Source organism: Corythoichthys intestinalis, chromosome 5 (assembly GCF_030265065.1).
Source record: "Corythoichthys intestinalis isolate RoL2023-P3 chromosome 5, ASM3026506v1, whole genome shotgun sequence".
Taxonomy (NCBI): domain Eukaryota; kingdom Metazoa; phylum Chordata; class Actinopteri; order Syngnathiformes; family Syngnathidae; genus Corythoichthys; species Corythoichthys intestinalis.
In genome coordinates, this window is record NC_080399.1 from 57,688,758 (window position 1) to 57,707,722 (window position 18,965).

Here is an 18,965-nt window from a genome sequence, read left to right on the forward strand (position 1 = left end):
TCAATATAGTAATAATAATTCTTTAAAAGAATTGAAAAAGTGCTTCCCTTACATACTTAAATGTCTTCCCCTCCCCTCCCCTCACCCACAGTAACCCCTTCAGAGACCATTCACGCTGGTTAAATTTAAAAGAAAAACTTTAAACCTTACGGACTTTGTTATAACATACGTTTCTCAATGGTATTACAAATAGAAATTGTTATTGTAATAATGTACGAAGGCTTCAGAGTCCTAGATTTATATGGTGAGTATAGTTTAGTCCTTAACAGTAACAATTAAAAAGAGCCTCTATTTTGACTTTTTTATATTTAGTATATATACAAAATTTTGTTAAAGCCCATGCTTTGATTTAATTCTGCAGCTAAATCCAACAATAAAATGTTTTTGTTTTGTATATATTTTGGTATATTCGTAGTTTCATGTAATTTGCTGTGATTATAAAAAACAAAACATTATCACTGTCAAATTTATTGTTGTAATATTTCGACCATTTTATAAGGATTCAAGGATTTTTATTGTCTCATCAGTTCACATTTACATGTTAATGGTGAGAAATTAGAACTCAGGTCCCGTTTTAAAAGCAAATATAAATGCAGAGTGAGTATAAAAGAGCAAAATTGTAAGGTGCATACAAAAATAACAAGCAAGAAAGACAAAAACGCTGGATAGAAGTATAAAAATATGTAACTACTAAAACAATTTAGCAGTTGGCTGACTTGAGCTTGTTAGGGGCTAAGATGTGCGTGAGGTATATAGACATGATCATAGTAGTCCAGTAATATTGGGGGTCTACGGAGCATGGCAAGAGTTCAACAGTCTGACAGCTTTAGGGAAGAACAACAGAAAATTTATGACAACACTGAAAACTATGTGGCAGTCATTCTTTAGTCCAAAATACATAATACAAACCTACAAATGCATAAATATAATTAGAAATACTCTTGAGGATAAACAGTAGAGAAGGTGAATAAACAAATAAAAGCTGTAAGGTGACATTTATTGCTGTATTAAATTTAGGGGGAAAAAAAAAGTTTCATAGGAAAGCATCCAATGATTATGCCGTAGATTGAAGAAAACAAAATGCCTTAAGCTGAAACAGTTTTAATGTGCATGTGTAGAACAAACTCAAACAAAAACATTACAGTTTAATGCATTGGACAGCAGGAACAACTGCAGTATCCTGTAGGTGTTTCCTCCTCGCAGTAAAACGCCGTTACTTTACCCCTTTTCTCCTCTCCAACAAATCCTATAAAAGAACATAAAAACACTGAGAAATACCGTTTCCAAGCACTGTGGCTTTTCCACCATGTCTATGCTTTGTTGAGATATTAAGTGTCTCTAATGACACCAAGATAAGCTTACACAGTGCAACTCACCTCGTGGGGATTGTTTGAACTGCTCCCCATACCCATGGCAGATCTCAATGGTGTACATGTTGTAATACTCTCTCCTGAATTCTGCACAGAACCTGCTCCATGTCCAGACACCTGTGGGATAAAAAAAAAATCACATTTACATATATAGCTTGTAGACAAATGTGACAACAGCACAAAAAAAGTACATGTCATTGCATTTTACTGAAGTACTTACTGTTAAGCCATTTAAAATGTGGCCGTCTTCTGAAGGAGTCTGGAGAACCAAGGTCTCTGATTCTGGACCACACAAGCGCCAATGTGCATATAGCACGGTCACCTTCCCGAAGGACAACTTTTTCATGTATGTTGGCAGTCAATACTTCTGGCAACTGTAATATAGGTGAGCCGACAATGAAAAAGTATCAAATTTATTAAAAAACAAACGTTTAAAATGTAATTGGCTTCTCATGACAATTACTAAACTCCCTGCGCAATACTGCCTCATTGGGCCCTGTCTCTAATTATAATTACTAGTATAGCAGTTATGTCCTCAATTTAGATCAAAGGAAATTATGTCCAGGATTAGGCAGCTGTCAGTGTCATCCTCAACCTTTCAAAGAAGACATAATTTACACATGACATGCAGGTGAACGTTATGACCAGGTAAGCAATCAATTGCAGTGATGACCATTCCCCTTATCAACATTGATTGATTATCTTGTAGTTTTCTTTTACCTGTCTGATTGAAGTTTAGTAAGATATAGAGGGGGTTGCCTTTGGAACCCTGAAGACAGGCTGTAGAGATCCCTGAAGAAGAGGGGACGCTTTCTCTGTCCAGAAGGCAAATCTGTGCCCATGCCTTTAAAAAGAAATGCAAATAAATCCATGCCCAATACCTCCCAATGTTCTTTGACATAAGTGTCACAAAATGAAAAACAGACCACCAAAAAGGCTTTAAAAATGTGACAATATTTGATAATTTTTCAGAAATTAAAAAAAAAAAAAAAAATTATTTACAATATTTCTACAATTCTGAAAAGGAGGATGGTCTAATATCGTAATGTCTGTTGAGAAGTGAAAACAATCCATTTGTGCTTCAATATAAATCATTACTTTAGATGAAATAAATTTCATGTAACGCTTCTGATTTAACTTAGTTGCTCAATTAAGGCATTTACCCATTCATTGATGTCCTGAATCATTGTTGGCCAATAGAAGCTAGAAATGGCCTCGACGCCGCTCTAGTTCCCAGAGTTATTTTGACACTCCATGAGGATAGTCTGCTTCCCCTTTGACTTGATGACCAGGCGCATATATTTCATTGGGGGGGTCTTTTATCTGTTGGACGAAAATTAAAAAAGCAAAGAGATTCTTAAAATTCAGTAGATTAAAATGACCACCACCTGACAGAGATCAATAATAATAAATAAATAAAACTCAGCTCTGGACCTTCTCCCACCTGACATTCACAACAGTTTCACTTATTTTTATTATAACATCTCATATCTTTCTCATTTTCTACTTAAAAAACAAAAATAGAAAAAGTGCCTCTTTTTTTCAATGATTTCAATATCTTTATAAATAGTTTATGGAGCTGCGTTTTTTAAATGGCATAAAAAATAGTTACTTGGCCTATAAAGGATTAAAAAAACGTAGAGGCTCATATATTCATGACCCTCTTTTCAGACCTATAACACAAATTGCCAGTATAACATCAGTTTTACTTACCTTTAACAATGAAATCACGCACCATTCGTCGAATCTTACGGCGCCCACTTGAGTAGTTGGAAGCGTTCCGTCGACCAGGTACCTTGGAAGATGCTAGGTATCCACATTCATCTTCTCGGATCACTCGAAGTATCTATTAAGACATTTTCAAGCATTTCATGCTACTCGAAGATAGCGGCGTACACACACGCATAAAAAACCCTCAATGTCCGAGCCTAACGCATAAATCTATATCTCCCGTCATCCCTCGGGAGAAAATGGCGTTGATCTGCGCGTGCGCAGTAGCAAACCGTCACAATCGATGCACCCGTCACGATCGGGTAATGACAGTCGTGCTGCCGCCTTCCGTGATGGCGGATGTGCGCGGCGTGGGTGAACAGATTCGCACAACAAAGGGATCTCACTTGCGACTTTTATTCCTCTTCAGCACAGGTTAGTCACGTACAACGTCACTGATGGTTCTCGTATGAGTTGTGCTGGCTTCTAGCTCAGGCACGGACAGCGTTTTAGCGTATCCGGGCAGCGAGCCGTGAAAACCGTGCAACAACAGAAAAAACGAACGACGAGTCTCGCGATGCCAGCCAGTTATATACCGAGGCTGCGTTCAATGACCATAAGCGGCTCGTAAAAATCAAAACAATAACAGAAGGTTACCATAGGCTTATTAACCCCAACTTCACTACAATATATATATATATATTTTACTACTTTATTAATGAATTTTTTGTAGAAGCTTATTAATCCACAAAAAACATTTTGGAACACCTAAATTCTTTATTAACGTATAAATACATAACATAAATATCAATAATAAATCACAAACAATGAGGTCAAATGCTGCTAGAATTAACTAGTGCAAAAAAAATGCAAACAGAAACACTGTGATTTCACCTCTTTAACAGGAGTCTAGTGCAAAAAAAAAAAAAAAAAAGCAAACAGAAACACTGTGATTTCACCTCTTTAACAGGAGTCAAAACAATTCTTACTCTTTTTGTGGTATGCCATTGTCTATAGTGTTCTAAATGTTAAAATGAATTGCAATGTCCCGGACAACCATTTTCAGAATACATTGTGTGAGTTCAGACGCTTTTTCTGGTGTGCATTCTGCATTTTTAAGGGAGGGGAAAAACTGGTCAACTTGGTTTTAACCTGAAAATCAATAAAGTAGAGGGCACACTGAAATATTACCACAATTATTTTGAATGAAAGGCACACATACTCACAGTAACAAAAATTAAATGTATAGTATTAATTTTATAGTATACTACTATACTGTATGTATATACACAATAATACTTTATAATATAAAGTAACTAACATTAGTGCAGTCATGGATTACAGTAAGCAGGCCAGTGCTGTTTCCATATATATTTTTATTATATTATGTATATACAGGATATATGTATATATTTTCCCAAATGGGAGCTTCCATGATCCTAATAAATTTAATAATAATTTAAAAAAATATTATACATTATATACGCATATATTATTTTATTAAATAAAATGCACGTTGATAGAACGCACATAAAGGCAACTTCCATTAAAAAAATTGTTAAATTGTATGGACTTACAATCTGCTAGCTTGTAGTTTCTTAAAATTACACTTGGGTGACGGCGCTTCAAGTGTTCGTTCATAGCCGACGTGCTACCGTGGTATGCAAGCTCAGCTTAGCAAAGAGTACACACGGTATCACCCTCCATATTTTCCTTGAAATAGTTTCAGGCTCTGGCTATTCTGGTCCGCTTATTTGGCTTTATGCCGCTTTCACGTGTTACCAATTCTGCCCTTTTTGGTAATTGGCGGTGTTTTTAACTCCTCGCAGCAATGACGAGTGAACCAGCGATTCACTTGGCTCGTTGCCGTCGGTTCGTCCGATTTACTCCTCAGGAAGGCGGCGGCGTGCATAAAAACACTGAGAGGCGTCGGATGGCTCTTTATAGATACTTTTATTGACCAAAAAAAAAAAAAACGTGGGGGATGCAGCCACTCAACTCTGCGCTACCCGCGAACTTTTCCAACTCACAGATCGCGCTCCCTCTCTTTCGCTCGCCCACTTTCTTCCTATTTGCTCAATCTGACAATGCCGGTCACATTGAAATAACAGCGGCCCCCTTGGAGGTGCCAGTAACAACCGCTTGCATCGCGAGCGCCCGCCATTCTAAACTTTATTCGTATGTAATTTTTTTTAACCCGTCATTACCCGTCGACGGTGTGTTTTGCCCGTCGACGCATTTACGTCATCGATGACGTTGACAACGTCGACTAGTCGGGACTGCTCTAGTCAGAAATGTTGATGATTCTCAGGGGTACAAATACTTATGAACCCCAATAAATTACAAATAAATTTAAAAATGATACAAAGTGAGTTCCGGATTTTTTTAGATTGTCTGTATAAGTGGAAATGCATCTATGATTGAAATATCAGACCTCTACCTATTTTGTAAGTGGATGAACTTGCAAAATCACAAGGGGTGCAAATACTTCTGCTCCTCACTGTAAATATTGTCAACCTAAATCTCAACTTGTTGACAGGACGTACAGTTGAATTTAAGTGAATCTCCTGAATTTTAGATCTCAAGCACCACTGAGCATTCCTCTCTAGGACCTGCGAAGTCAGAAATGAAGGTACTATTGTCGTTTTTCAGTGTTTGATATATACCGTTTTTGATATTTGTGTGTAGACCGCTTACCTCTGTGACAGTATTCAGCAAATCACGGTTTCTTTGTTCTTTAGAACTTGGATTCAAACCATTCTTTTCCCATGGACAAAAAAACCCTGCATAATATGGGTTTGGTTAACTACACAGATTCCGATTCTGATGAATCCCAAGAGCTATCCATAAATCTTTACCAAAGTACTATCCCAAAGCTCAGGAGAACTAAATGTATGCAGGTCAACAGCACACTTAGCCGATATCAGGTATGTATTAGGAATTGTGTTGTCTTTTCATTGGTCGTCTGCCTTCTTTCATTAATACATTTTTTTTTCTAGGTGGAAAATGAAGTTGATGGTAATGGAGAGCTTCTTTACTCCACCTCAGAGGACAGTGGAGATAAATATATTCCAGACACAAGTGAGGAATCAGATGCGAGTGAAGGTTTGCAATGTGTCGACTCTCTCTTTAAGAAGGATATAATCAAAGATTTGTCTCACCTTACAAATACATCAAAAGCCTCCTCGATGCCATCTGTTAAAAGAGGGCGTCCACCTGTTAGGAGGAGTAGCTCTGGTTCGATGCGTGAAAGGAAATGTTTGAAAAGTGTGCATCATCACTCCCCACCATCCAGTCAGGCTGACTCAATAAACCAGAGTGGAGTAGGTGATGTTGCTTCTCCTTTAAAGAATTCAACGATGGGTTTTGACCAGGACCAAATTTCTCCTGATAGTTCCTCTTCTCTTCTTACAAATACAAATTCTGGTGGTCGACTTTGCGTACTTGCTGCAAGCAAAAAAAACAACGGGTCAAGATGTTACAATAAGAAACAGTACTGTTTGTACTGCAAGCTGGGAGTTGTAAAATTTGCGAGGCATCTAAAGCGGGCACATTCAGATGAGTCAGAGGTTGCACAGGCTTTTGCTTTCAATAAAGGCTCCAAAGAAAGGCGGCTCCATCTGGAACAGCTGAGAAACAGGGGTAACTTTGCCCACAATGTTGATGTCCTAAATTCTGGGGTGGGTAACCTTGTTCCTCGCAAGCAGCCAAGACATGATTCAAATGCACAGGATTTCTTACATTGTGCCTATTGTCAAGGATTTTTCGCCAGAAAACTCCTTTGGAAACACATGGCAATTTGCAAGCTGAGGCCCTGTGAACCTCACAGGCCAGGTAAAACCCGTGTCCAGGCCCTGTGTGCATTTAGTACGCTTGCTCCACCTGATGTCAAGCAGGACTTATGGAAACTGTTAAGCAACATGGTCCAAGATGATGTTTCATCAGCAGTTAAAAAAGACATCTGTATCTTGGAGTACGGTGACCATCTTTACAACCGACTGGGGCATGATCCAGACAAACATGAATATATTAGGCAGAAATTAAGAGAACTTGGACGACTTCTGCTTTGTTCTAGAAAAACGACTTCAATGAAGACAATACAAGAACACATTCAACCATCCAATTTCATGAATGTTGTCCAGGCTGTAAAAGAGCTGGCAGGCTATGATGGCAGAACCGGTGCTTACAAGCGTCCAAGTCTTGCTCTCAAAATTGGATACAGCCTTACGAAGATATCAATGCTTGTTGAAAGTCGTGCCAATTTACAAAAAGACTACAGTGCTGCCAAAGAAGCTCGCACATTTCGCAAAGTGTATGAAACACGCTGGAACGAAAATATTTCAGCTGCATCGCTGAGGACACTGCACGAATCCAGGTGGAACCAGCCTCAACTACTTCCTTTCACCAAGGATGTCCAAACCCTCCACTGTTATTTGGATGAGAAACAGAAGCATTTCAGCGCTAAACTATCAACCGAGATCTCCGCTCAGTCGTGGTCACAGCTGGCCAAGGTCACATTGACGCAGGTCATTCTTTTTAACCGACGAAGAGCTGGAGAGGTGTCTAAGATGCCAATGACTGCATACTTGTCTAACAATACTACAGACCTTCAGGATGACATTTTGGAAGCCCTGACATCTCTTGAAAAGAAACTATGCCAACATTTCAGACGGATCGAGATCAGGGGGAAAAGAGGAAGAAAGGTTCCTGTGCTTCTAACCCCAGCAATGCAGCACACCTTGGACTCACTTACCAGCAAACGGCAAGAATGTGGGGTTCCTCAGGAAAATGGATACCTGTTTGCAAGACCATTTGCTTTGACATGCTACAGAGGTTCTGACTCTCTAAGATATTATGCCCAGGCCTGTGGCGCAAAAAGTTCCGAAAGTCTCGCCTCAACAAAGCTTCGCAAACAAACAGGAACTCTCTCACAAGTTCTGAACCTTAGCTAGCTGGTTTCCTTGGTCACGATATAAGAGTACATCGGCAGTTTTACAGGCTTCCTGAGGGTACTCTCCAGCTTGCTAAAATAAGCAAAGTACTTCTGGCCCTGGAAAAAGGACGTCTGAAGGATTTCAAGGGCAAGTCCTTGGATGACATAAGCATTGATCCTGAGGGTAATATATATTTATAAAAAATTATTTTTTCATCTATCGTCTACTGTTGAAAGAGAATGCACTGTTTCATTATTTTCGAGCATTTCTGCACCATTTAAAATCTAAAAGCAATGGACATTCTCGTTCATTCCCATACAGAGAATGTGCACACTGATAGTGATTCTAACAGTGACCCTGAAAGCGAACCTGACGAAGCGTGCAGGTCAACGACTGAAGGTAGGATTTGACATAAGACATCTTGATATTTGAGGATGTTTGCATTCAGCTAAAACCTGAATTAGTGGCACTACATGATATGAATACCTGTCTACATCAGTCGGAGCATGTTTGGTATTGTTATAAAACTCAATGTATGCTGTACAAATTTATAATAAATCCACAGAACAGCTATCCATCTCCCTACCAATTATCGGCGCTGATATTTGAAAATTTGACGTATATCGGTATCTGCCTTTTTTAAATCCGACCGGTCGATATCAAACAAATCAATTTGAAACTAGGGATGTCCCAATCCGATCGCGCCATTTTCAGAGGATCAGAATCAGGTGTCCCTGGGCGTTCTCCTGCCTCCGCCTTCCCCTCTCTTCTCTGGCTGGGCGTCCGCCCTGCGCTCCGTCGCGGGTCGCTGGCTGGGCGCCGGTGTATCAGCTGGGTGTCGCCTGCACCGGCGGGGGACCCTGCCTTGCCTGGGGCTTGGTGGGCCGCTGGGGGCCCCGTGGCGTGCCGTGCCGGTTGGGGGGCTGTGGCTGTGGCTCGTGGTCCGGGTGGGCGGGCGGGGGTGGGTGTAGGCGTGGGGTTGGTGATGCGTCCCCTCCTGCCATCCCTGAAGGCCGGTTGATGGGCGCGCGGGTGGCCCGGGGGACCACCCTGGGTCCCGGGGGGGGGTGACGGTGGCTCCTTTGCTGGGCGGTTGGAGGAGGGATGGGCTGCGCGTGGATCCCCCCGCCCCCCCGCCCGCCCTCCCTCCCCGGGCTGGCTGGGTGTGGGCCGTGGCCCTGGGTTGGTGCCCGCGCGGTCTCTCCGCCCGTCTGCGTGGCTGTCGCGCGCCCGGTGGGGCTTGCGTGCTGCTGGATGTGGTAGGGCATGCTCGGGTTGGGGGTTCCGGTGCCGGGATTGGCGATGCGGCGGCGTAGGGTTGGTCGCCAACGGGCTTTCACTCATAAGAGATTCACACGATTACTGGGTTCTAGATCACAGAACTGATTTGTGTACACTCTACCCCTTTCAATCACTTAGTTTATAGTCTTATAGACACCCCCACCCCCATTCTCCTCTTTCACTGGCCAATAGGCCCCCACATGGTGTAAACCGGAAATACATCTCGCTGACGATAGCACCAGCATATTAGTAACTAGTTTAGATGTTCAATGTATTTCTTGTTGTTGTTTGTGTATGTGTTTCTTTTCTTTCTTCTCTTGTATTTCTTTTCTTCTGTCCCCCCATAATCCCTTCCTGTTCGCTGCTTTGTCATAATAAAAAGGTATTTTGAATCATCACAATGGGAGTATGTCAGACTCTCAATGTGAAACATTAAAACTGTTCAGAATCCGGGCACTTAGACTTCCATTCTCTGTGTCAAACAGCTGAACAGGACAGGTTTTAAAAAAAAAAAAAAAAAAAAAAAAAAAAGAATCAGGTGAACAGGATCCGCTTTTTCTGCTTCATGCGCGTACAGCCTCTCAATCTCCCTCCTGCTACATTTCTTGGTCAGACAGTGCAGCTGGCGTTTGCTTGTTAAAGTTAAGGATGTTTGGAAGGCGTTGTGTCTTTGATCTTGCCAAAGAAGCTTGGGAGCGCTGCCTTCAAAGTGCCAACTCGTTCAGCTTATCAAACACTAGCAGTAGGTTGTGTGTTGCTTTGTTTTACATATAATATAATATCTTTTATGTTGTAGAGAGTAACGTGACCCCTAATGAAAGAGATGAACCATCAGAATTGCACGTTGATGGACCATCTCCTCAGCAGATACCCAAACCTCAGTCCACCAAACGGAAACAAAAGTCACCCAAAAAAGGAAAAGGTAAGCAAGTTTCATGAGATTTTTTTAAAATGTTGATTTTAATGTTTATTTCTCTAACTTTTCAGTTATATATATATATTTTTTAAAAATTCATTTTGGAAATGATATTGTGATGTGCTAGTTGACTGTGCACTATAGTGACGAGATTTGTCGTTCACTTGAGTAAACGAATCCATTCCAGTTCGTTCAGTAAAAAGATTCGTTCAAACAAATCGTTCAACGAATCGTTCGCCCCCCTCATCTCCCTCCCCGCCCAAACGAGTCGTTCAGTTATTGAACGGGAAGTGACGTTGCCGAACGAATCACCAAAGACCGCTTCGCAGTATAACTGAACGGGAAGTGACATTGCTTGGTCCCTCCCTCTCTTCCACATTGACCACTCGTCGTAGTTTCAGAAATGAGTGACAGGCGGTATCATTCTGCTTTCACAGACAGCCTCGTCTCCCTCCTGCTGCTGCAAAAGCGAGGGAGAACTTCCGCATCGTCTGTCCTAGTTCTATGGGCTCAAAGTCATGGCTCGTGCTTGCATTTCGATTTAGGACACGGTTAAACATTTTCCTTTTGTGAGGGGAGTAGGGGGCGGGGGCGCACGGACTTTCTTTAGCAGGTTCTTGATCACACATACAATCACATATACAGCATGTTTGCTGTCACGAAAATAAAAATACATCGAAAGTTTAATTTCTGAATATGGAACGACCAACACATCATATTTACATCTCGCTCTGTTGTATTTTTGTTTTTTAGTATTAAGATGATCGTGTTGAATTTTTGCACTGGTATTAATAAATAAAATAATCCGGTCAGCTCCCCTGTCGTCCCCGCATCTCAGATCGTCAAATGCTGACGAGAAATAATTGTTTGCTCTTTACGATGTCGCCTTTCTACTCTCATAAGTCTGTTAAGAAAAATGTAGACATATTGCGACATCTCCCGTGTCCGCGTGCTTTGTTCTTGGGCGCTTGAGTAGCACATGATAGACGGATTGACATAATTTGTTAAACCAACCAACACCTGACACGAAAAAAAAAAAAAACACTCGGAAAAAAATTACATGTATATACAGTTTCATTGCAAATCAGTATTATGGTGATCATATTGTTTTTTTGCACTGGTATTAATAAATAAAATAATCCGGTCAGCTCCCCTGTCGTCCCCGCATCTCAGATCGTCAAATGCTGACGAGAAATAATTGTTAGCTCTTTACGATGTTGCCTTTCTACTCTCATTAGTCTGTTAAGAAAAATGTAGACATATTGCGACATCTCTAGTGTCTGCGTGCGTTGTTTTGGGCGCTTGAGTAGCACATGATGGACTGTTACGTGCCAAAGATGGCTCGCGAAAGGCGTAACATAAAACAAGCCACACAACTGTACAAGTGGACACAAATTTATTTACACAATAATCAAACTTGCAATGAATATGTACAAAATGCCGAGGAAGCGTGACTTCAGGGTAAGCCCAGGCCAAAACAACAAACAGAAGGAACTACACTTAAACCCCACCCGCTAACTAAACCCTGGTCATGTAAAAGGAACAAAGAAAAGACAGCGTCTAACCTAACTGCCTACTCTATACAAAACAGGAGAAAACGGGTTGAACAGAAATGGCGACTTACCCTTACTTGCTTCAGTGCTCTCATTTACAGTGGTGAACAAAAACGATCCAATAACGAATAAACACAAAAGATCTCACCGAAAAAGCGGGAGTGTATCAAACTAGCGATCAAAGTGCACACGAGCGTGAATGGCGAGCAAACAGCTAGCGAGGAGGAACGCGACAGAATACTGCCAAATTGCGACCTCCTAGAACGTTGACAGCGGCAGGTTTATGAAGCTTGGCGCCTTTTTCCCTGGCCAATCAGCAGCGGTGACGTCCTCGGTCCGTCCTGCATCGATCAGCTGTCGTCACAGTGGGAGGGGAAGCAGCCAGCTGGTGGAGGCGACGATCAGCTGACTGGAAGAACCTCAGAAAATTAACCATCAAACGGCCAGGGCCGTCACATGGACGGATTGACATAATTTGTCAAACCAACCAACACCCGACACGCTGACACGAAAAAAAAATAAAACACTCGGGAGAAAATTGACATGTATATAGAGTTTCATTGCAAATCAGTATCATGGTGATCATACTAAATATTATTTTTTTTCTGTGCACATATGAGGTAAATATCGCTGCCATGAAGCCTCCATATAGTGACAGTTCTCTGCCCGCTTCACTGCCGTCACGCAACCGCAGCTCAGCTTTTGCTTGCCTCGTAGCTACCCGTGTTTTAAATTACTGTAAATTTGATAGTATGTCGTCATAGGCAGTCACGAGTTTGTTGAGAAAAGTACTACTCTAAACAATGCTCGCTAGATTTGTGTGGTGTTTTTGTCTGTTTGAGCAGCATTTGATAGGCTCCACGTTAACAAATATGTGACAAAGTCATTTCCTTTCATTTTCTGATTCGTTCACCGCATAGTCATTACTGGAAAATCAAGTTAGCAGCAAGCTAGGTCAGGAACCGGAGGACCGAGTCACTGAACGGGAAGTGACAAAACTCAGTCTTGCCCCCCTGCCTGCACGCTGGCTGCTTATTGGCCACACGTGGACGTGAGTGACAAACGCCCTGATTCTGTTTCCGCTCCCTCCCCTGCCCGCGATGAGGCTGGCGTCTGATTGGTTGTGTGCGATGTCAGAAGACGCTGCCGCTTGCTCAACGCCCTCCCACGCAGCGAACAAGCACCACCTTCATAGAACGAATCAGTGCAGATGATGATTAGTTCGGTCTCGTTCACCAAAACAATTCGTTCAAAAAGAACGAATCGTTCGCGACCGATACAACACTAGTGCACTACGCAACCGCCATATTTAGAACAGGGTATCATGGACTAAATGACTTGACTAATTTGAAACAAATTTAATGATGAATGTTTGTTTTTGTAAGGTCGACAACCGGTTAAAAAGAAGCCATGGAAGAAAGAGGAGGTCCTGGCTGTTGAGAAGCATATGATGTCATTCATCACTACCTGCCGTGTTCCACGGAAGAGCGACTGCGAGGACTGCCTTAAAAAGGAAAAAGTAGCACTCAAAAACAGGAATTGGTCAGCAGTAAAATTTTACATTAAAAACAGGATCACAGCTCTCAAAAGGAGAGTTTAGGGGGATGTCGGGGATATATACGGTGACCCTTTTTATATTGCTATATGTGCTTTGTGACCATCTCTACAGACCTCCGTGAAGTTACCCCCCCCACCAGACGAAAATTTATATAAGAATGATGGCAATAGTTTGTGCTACGTTTTTTTTTTTGTCCTGCTATTGTTGCGATATTTATAACTCTATTATAGGTTTGAGGTCAATCAACCTCCCATTTTGATTTAAAAAATTGTGTCAATTGTTTGTGCTGTAAAAAATTGTCGTTTGTGCTGCAATCGTTTTATAGATATTGAGATATTAATTTCGAGTGAGGACGTCATAACTCCCATGGCTGACGGAGCTCAGCAACTCTCTCAATAACAGAGGGCTGTCGAAACAACTAGCACGAACGTATCAGGAACGAATGGCACTTCTGGTCCATTTTGCGGTAAATGAGGAGGTGAGAGTGACGTCATCACTTGAAATTCAAATCTCAAGCCCCCCCCATTCACTACAAAATGGACCCGAATTCGTTTCTGCTCGTTATTGACACCCCCGTTATTGAGAGACTTGATACGCTCCGTGAGCCATGGGAGTTATGACATTCTCACTGGAAATTAATATCTAAATATATATAAAAATTTACAGCTCAAATGATTGACATTTTCATATAAATTTGCGACTGATGGGGGCGGCTTCACGGAGGTCTGTAGAGATGGTCACAAAGCACATATAGCAATATACGAAGTGTCGTCCTTTTTTTTTTTTTTTTTTTTTTTTAATTTTTTAACTTCTGTGTCATCCTTTTGAAGTTGTGCTGTGGCAATTGGGGTTCGTGCTTTTACCAGTTTGCAATTGCGCTTTAGAAATTGGGGATCGTGTTGTGGCAGGTTGCATTCGTGCTTCTTTTCTTTTGCAAAGCGTTTGCAAATACAAAAAAAGCACGAACCCCAATTGCAAAGTGTTTGGACTTTTGGATTTTGCCTCACACCTCTCGGCCATGGTAGATATGCCATTGATAATTTTGTTTATAACTGTTTGCACTTGTTTTGAAGCGATACAGCAGTTAAGAGAGAATAAAGACGATGACTTACCTTGTGCATGTTGCACTTCACTGTTACTGACTAAAACTTTTCGAACTATAACCCCCCCCCCCTCGACTTGCGGTTTACGGTCAAGTGTTACAACCTAAAGTGCACTCCTGCGGCTAACAGTCGAGTGCGGCCTATGTAAACAACCAATTACTTGTAAAATTTGGTGATTGAATCTTAGTTAGGTGAGGTTTACACTACAATAGTTTGAACCCCAAACTTCTGAACCGTAGTGTACAGTCTGAAATTCCAGTAAATTTTTATCCAACATAAGGTAGAATTTAAACTGTAAATGTATCGTAATTAATGCAGTGATATCCAATGATCCCTCGTTTTTCGTGGTTAATGGGGAGCCCCCCCCATGGGGAGCCCCCCCCCCCGATAATCGAAATCCGCAAAGTAGATGTGTAGCTTATTTACATACAAAAAAATACATATATTTTTTTTTGTGTGTGTTCAATGATTTCTCAGATTTAGCATTGGAAAGAGTATAATTAACTATAACAGTATAATTCTTTAAATTCTTCATTGACTGAGTCCTCTCAAATCAACTTGCTGTTTAGAACCGCACACAACACAATGAGTTGCCATAGCGACTACAGCCAGTGTTTAAAAAATTTAAACGAGGCGGCGGCCTTTGAAAGGTAGTTGTCTGGGCACTTCAAAGCAGCTCCCATGTCACTCATCGTTAATTTTAACAAGCTGCAGCTGCCTGGTGAGAAAAAGCTTCAGGAGGGAGTGTGAGAGGCTGTGCATGATCGGATGGCACATCTGTATATAATCCTACATTTTTTATTTTTTTTCCAAATTGAAAAAAAATATCAGTGATGGACTGAGAGCGCGATGTAGCGAGGGATCACTGTAGTTCTTATATGGCTATGCAGTGATTTATTTGAGCAATACTAGAACAACCTGTGCAAAGTTACTACAAAAATTGAATATCAGAAGTCCAAGACAAAGAATAACTTAATGCCAAAAGGAAAAAAATATGTTTTAAGGCACATTCCATTAAAATATTATTATGTGTCAGTTCTGACACATCAATGGTCACTGAAGAAAATGCACATATAAAAGAAACTTAAACCAAATACTACTTGGTCAATTAGTAGTTTTACGGCATGTTCTTCGGGTGACATAGAGTGGTTCCACAAAGTCGCAATGATCTGACATTTGTGTGGGTGGTGGGCATTATTACTGTCCCCAGAAGTAGGTATGATCTGACGTTTTTCTAACTGGTACCCAGGAAGGGAGAAAAACAGATAGTGTGCATAGTTACTGACCCCAGAAGAAGGTATGATCTGACGTTTGTGTCAGTGGTACCAAGAAGACTGGAAAAAACGGTCAGTGTGTAAAGTTACTGACCCCAGAAGTAGGTATGATCTGAGGTTTGTGTATGCGGTACCCAGGAAGGGATAAAAATCAGGTATTGTGTATAGTTATTGACCCCATAATTGACGAAAACGAAAAAATGTCCCCACAAGTCGGTCTGTAGTCAGGTCGATGCCTCTATACTTTGTCTAAATGGAAATTTAAAGTGATTTTTGCATTGTGCAATTTTCGGGGATGCTCCCTGATTTTTTTCATTGCTCTACGACATTCAGAAAGGGTGGTACCCATAATGCACGGTCTTGTCGGGTGTCCCTACAATGACAGAAAAACAAGGCTGTGTGCATTGGTGGGGGTGTGCGTGTGTGTATAATGTGTAAATCATGATACGAGTCATACACACATGCGCTGTCTCTTGCTCTCACTGACCATTAATATTCAACTAATTAATATTAATAGTAGAGGCATTTGTTTTACATAAAAATCAATTCGATCATATATTGTTTCCGTCCAGTTCCTTTTCTTTTGTTCTTGTTCTAATGTTGAGCAACTTGACCTGTGGCTGTGGGTTTAGTCTATAAGTTCTTTTTATTTGAATTTTATTTAAAATATTTGTTATTTATTTTTTTGTTATTTTATTTACAGTGCCTTGCAAAAGTATTCGGCCCCCTTGAATCTTGCAACCTTTCGCCACATTTCAGGCTTCAAACATAAAGATATGAAATTTAATTTTTTTGTCAAGAATCAACAACAAGTGGGACACAATCGTGAAGTGGAACAATATTTATTGGATAATTTAAACTTTTTTAACAAATAATAAACTGAAAAGTGCGGCGTGCAATATTATTCGGCCCCTTTACTTTCAGTGCAGCAAACTCACTCCAGAAGTTCAGTGAGGATCTCTGAATGATCCAATGTTGTCCTAAATGACCGATGATGATAAATAGAATCCACCTGTGTGTAATCAAGTCTCCGTATAAATGTACCTGCTCTGTGATAGTCTCAGGGTTCTGTTTAAAGTGCAGAGAGCATTATGAAAACCAAGGAACACACCAGGCAGGTCCGAGATACTGTTGTGGAGAAGTTTAAAGCTGGATTTGGATACAAAAAGATTTCCCAAGCTTTAAACATCTCAAGGAGCACTGTGCAAGCCATCATATTGAAATGGAAGGAGCATCAGACCACTGCCAATCTACCAAGACCCGGCCTTCCTTCCAAACTTTCTTCTCAAACAAGGAGAAAACTGATCAGAGATGCAGCCAAGAGGCCCATGATCACTCTGGATGAACTGCAGAGATCTACAGCTGAGGTGGGAGAGTCTGTCCATAGGACAACAATCAGTCGTACACTGCACAAATCTGGCCTTTATGGAAGAGTGGCAAGAAGAAAGCCATTTCTCAAAGATATCCATAAAAAGTCTCGTTTAAAGTTTGCCACAAGCCACCTGGGAGACACACCAAACATGTGGAAGAAGGTGCTCTGGTCAGATGAAACCAAAATTGAACTTTTTGGCCACAATGCAAAACGATATGTTTGGCGTAAAAGCAACACAGCTCATCACCCTGAACACACCATCCCCACTGTCAAACATGGTGGTGGCAGCATCATGGTTTGGGCCTGCTTTTCTTCAGCAGGGACAGGGAAGATGGTTAAAATTGACGGGAAGATGGATGCAGCCAAATACAGGAACATTCTGGAAGAAAACCTGTTGGTATCTGCACAAGACCTGAGACTGGGACGGAGATTTATCTTCCAACAGGACAATGATCCAAAACATAAAGCCAAATCTACAATGAAATGGTTCAAAAATAAACGTATCCAGGTGTTAGAATGGCCAAGTCAAAGTCCAGACCTGAATCCAATCGAGAATCTGTGGAAAGAGCTGAAGACTGCTGTTCACAAACACTCTCCATCCAACCTCACTGAGCTCGAGCTGTTTTGCAAGGAAGAATGGGCAAGAATGTCAGTCTCTCGATGTGCAAAACTGATAGAAACATACCCCAAGCGACTTGCAGCTGTAATTGGAGCAAAAGGTGGCGCTACAAAGTATTAACGCAAGGGGGCCGAATAATATTGCACGCCCCACTTTTCAGTTTTTTATTTGTTAAAAAAGTTTAAATTATCCAATAAATTTTGTTCCACTTCACGATTGTGTCCCACTTGTTGTTGATTCTTGACAAAAAATTAAAATTTTATATCTTTATGTTTGAAGCCTGAAATGTGGCGAAAGGTTGCAAGGTTCAAGGGGGCCGAATACTTTTGCAAGGCACTGTATTTTAACATTATATTCATGTTGATCCTTTTTGGAAATATGTTGAGAAAAATTTAAAAATCCGGTTCAACAACAACAACAAAAAATTACCCATACATCTCAAAATAACACATTTTAGGGCTATAATCGCGATACCGTGAAACAGCGGTATTTTGTTTAAGGTTATCATACCGTCAAAATTTCATACCAGCACATGCCGAGTCCTAATTCTACAGTTCTTATTAGGGAATGAAAGCAATTTGCAATGCATGCCAGTCAAACGATCTGCTGCATTATTCCCATTCTTATTTCAGAGAAAGTTGCAGCCGTTTTCCTAGAAATTCTGATGTTCACTACAGGGTGAGCAGCATTTCCACCAGCCGGCATGACACCACTTCCACGCAGTTCTTGACAGACTTAGTGATGGGTCCGTGAGACCTCATGAAGCGTGTCGACACAGTGACACACTGTGTTGACACAGTGTGGATACTGTGTCATTGAATACTGACACCTGCTGGACATAAAAAATCCCTACAGGCAACCCACTTGACAGACTGACACTGAATTGATGACATAGCATGTAAAATCAAATAATTTAAGTCTTTGCATTCATATTGCATTATTCCATATCTTTAAATTATGTGAACATATATTATAATGTGAAAATGTAAATAATAATGAATGGGTGAGTGAGGAATGCCTGTGGACTTTTTGTTCTGATAAAATTTTATTCAAAAACATAGTTTTTTTTTTTTAATGTTTAAAATTTAGTTGGTTACCTTTTTAAAATCAAACAAGCCTGCTGTGGACAACACACTCGCATGGAACCAATGATGCCAGCATGCACAAGAATTTCCAGTTGAAAGAGGTTTGGATAAGATGTCCATTGGCTCAGTTTGGCTTCGGTTCATGTTCGGCTCAGCCATGCATCGTTGCACTTTTGCAATTTCATCTACA

The 18,965-nt window shown here is 41.0% G+C and overlaps 1 protein-coding gene and 1 long non-coding RNA gene across 4 annotated transcripts; one reads left to right on the top strand and one right to left on the bottom strand.

Annotated features, from left to right (window-relative positions):
* Positions 1–1,085: 1,085 nt before the first annotated feature.
* Positions 1,086–3,631, bottom strand: LOC130916632 (uncharacterized). Of its 2 annotated transcripts, XR_009063321.1 has the most exons (7): positions 3,488–3,612; positions 3,084–3,216; positions 2,534–2,693; positions 2,091–2,214; positions 1,591–1,744; positions 1,377–1,487; positions 1,086–1,246 (listed from the first exon to the last, which is right to left on the bottom strand). It is a non-coding gene; the product is annotated as an uncharacterized LOC130916632 (long non-coding RNA). The 2 variants fall into 2 exon arrangements; XR_009063320.1 differs by having other exon boundaries at positions 3,084–3,631.
* LOC130916631 (uncharacterized) lies at positions 3,379–9,829 on the top strand. 2 transcript variants are annotated; one of them, XR_009063319.1, is made up of 5 exons: positions 3,379–3,515; positions 5,659–5,712; positions 5,822–6,007; positions 6,080–8,197; positions 8,336–9,829. XR_009063319.1 is itself a non-coding variant. In XM_057837505.1 (4 exons), the coding sequence occupies exons 1-4, from the start codon at positions 3,441–3,443 to the stop codon at positions 8,030–8,032; spliced, it is 2,268 nt and encodes a 755-aa protein (XP_057693488.1). In that variant the 5' UTR covers positions 3,379–3,440; the 3' UTR covers positions 8,033–9,829. The 2 variants fall into 2 exon arrangements, 1 of the variants encoding a protein (XP_057693488.1); XM_057837505.1 differs by having other exon boundaries at positions 6,080–9,829.
* The last annotated feature ends 9,136 nt before the right edge of the window (positions 9,830–18,965 follow it).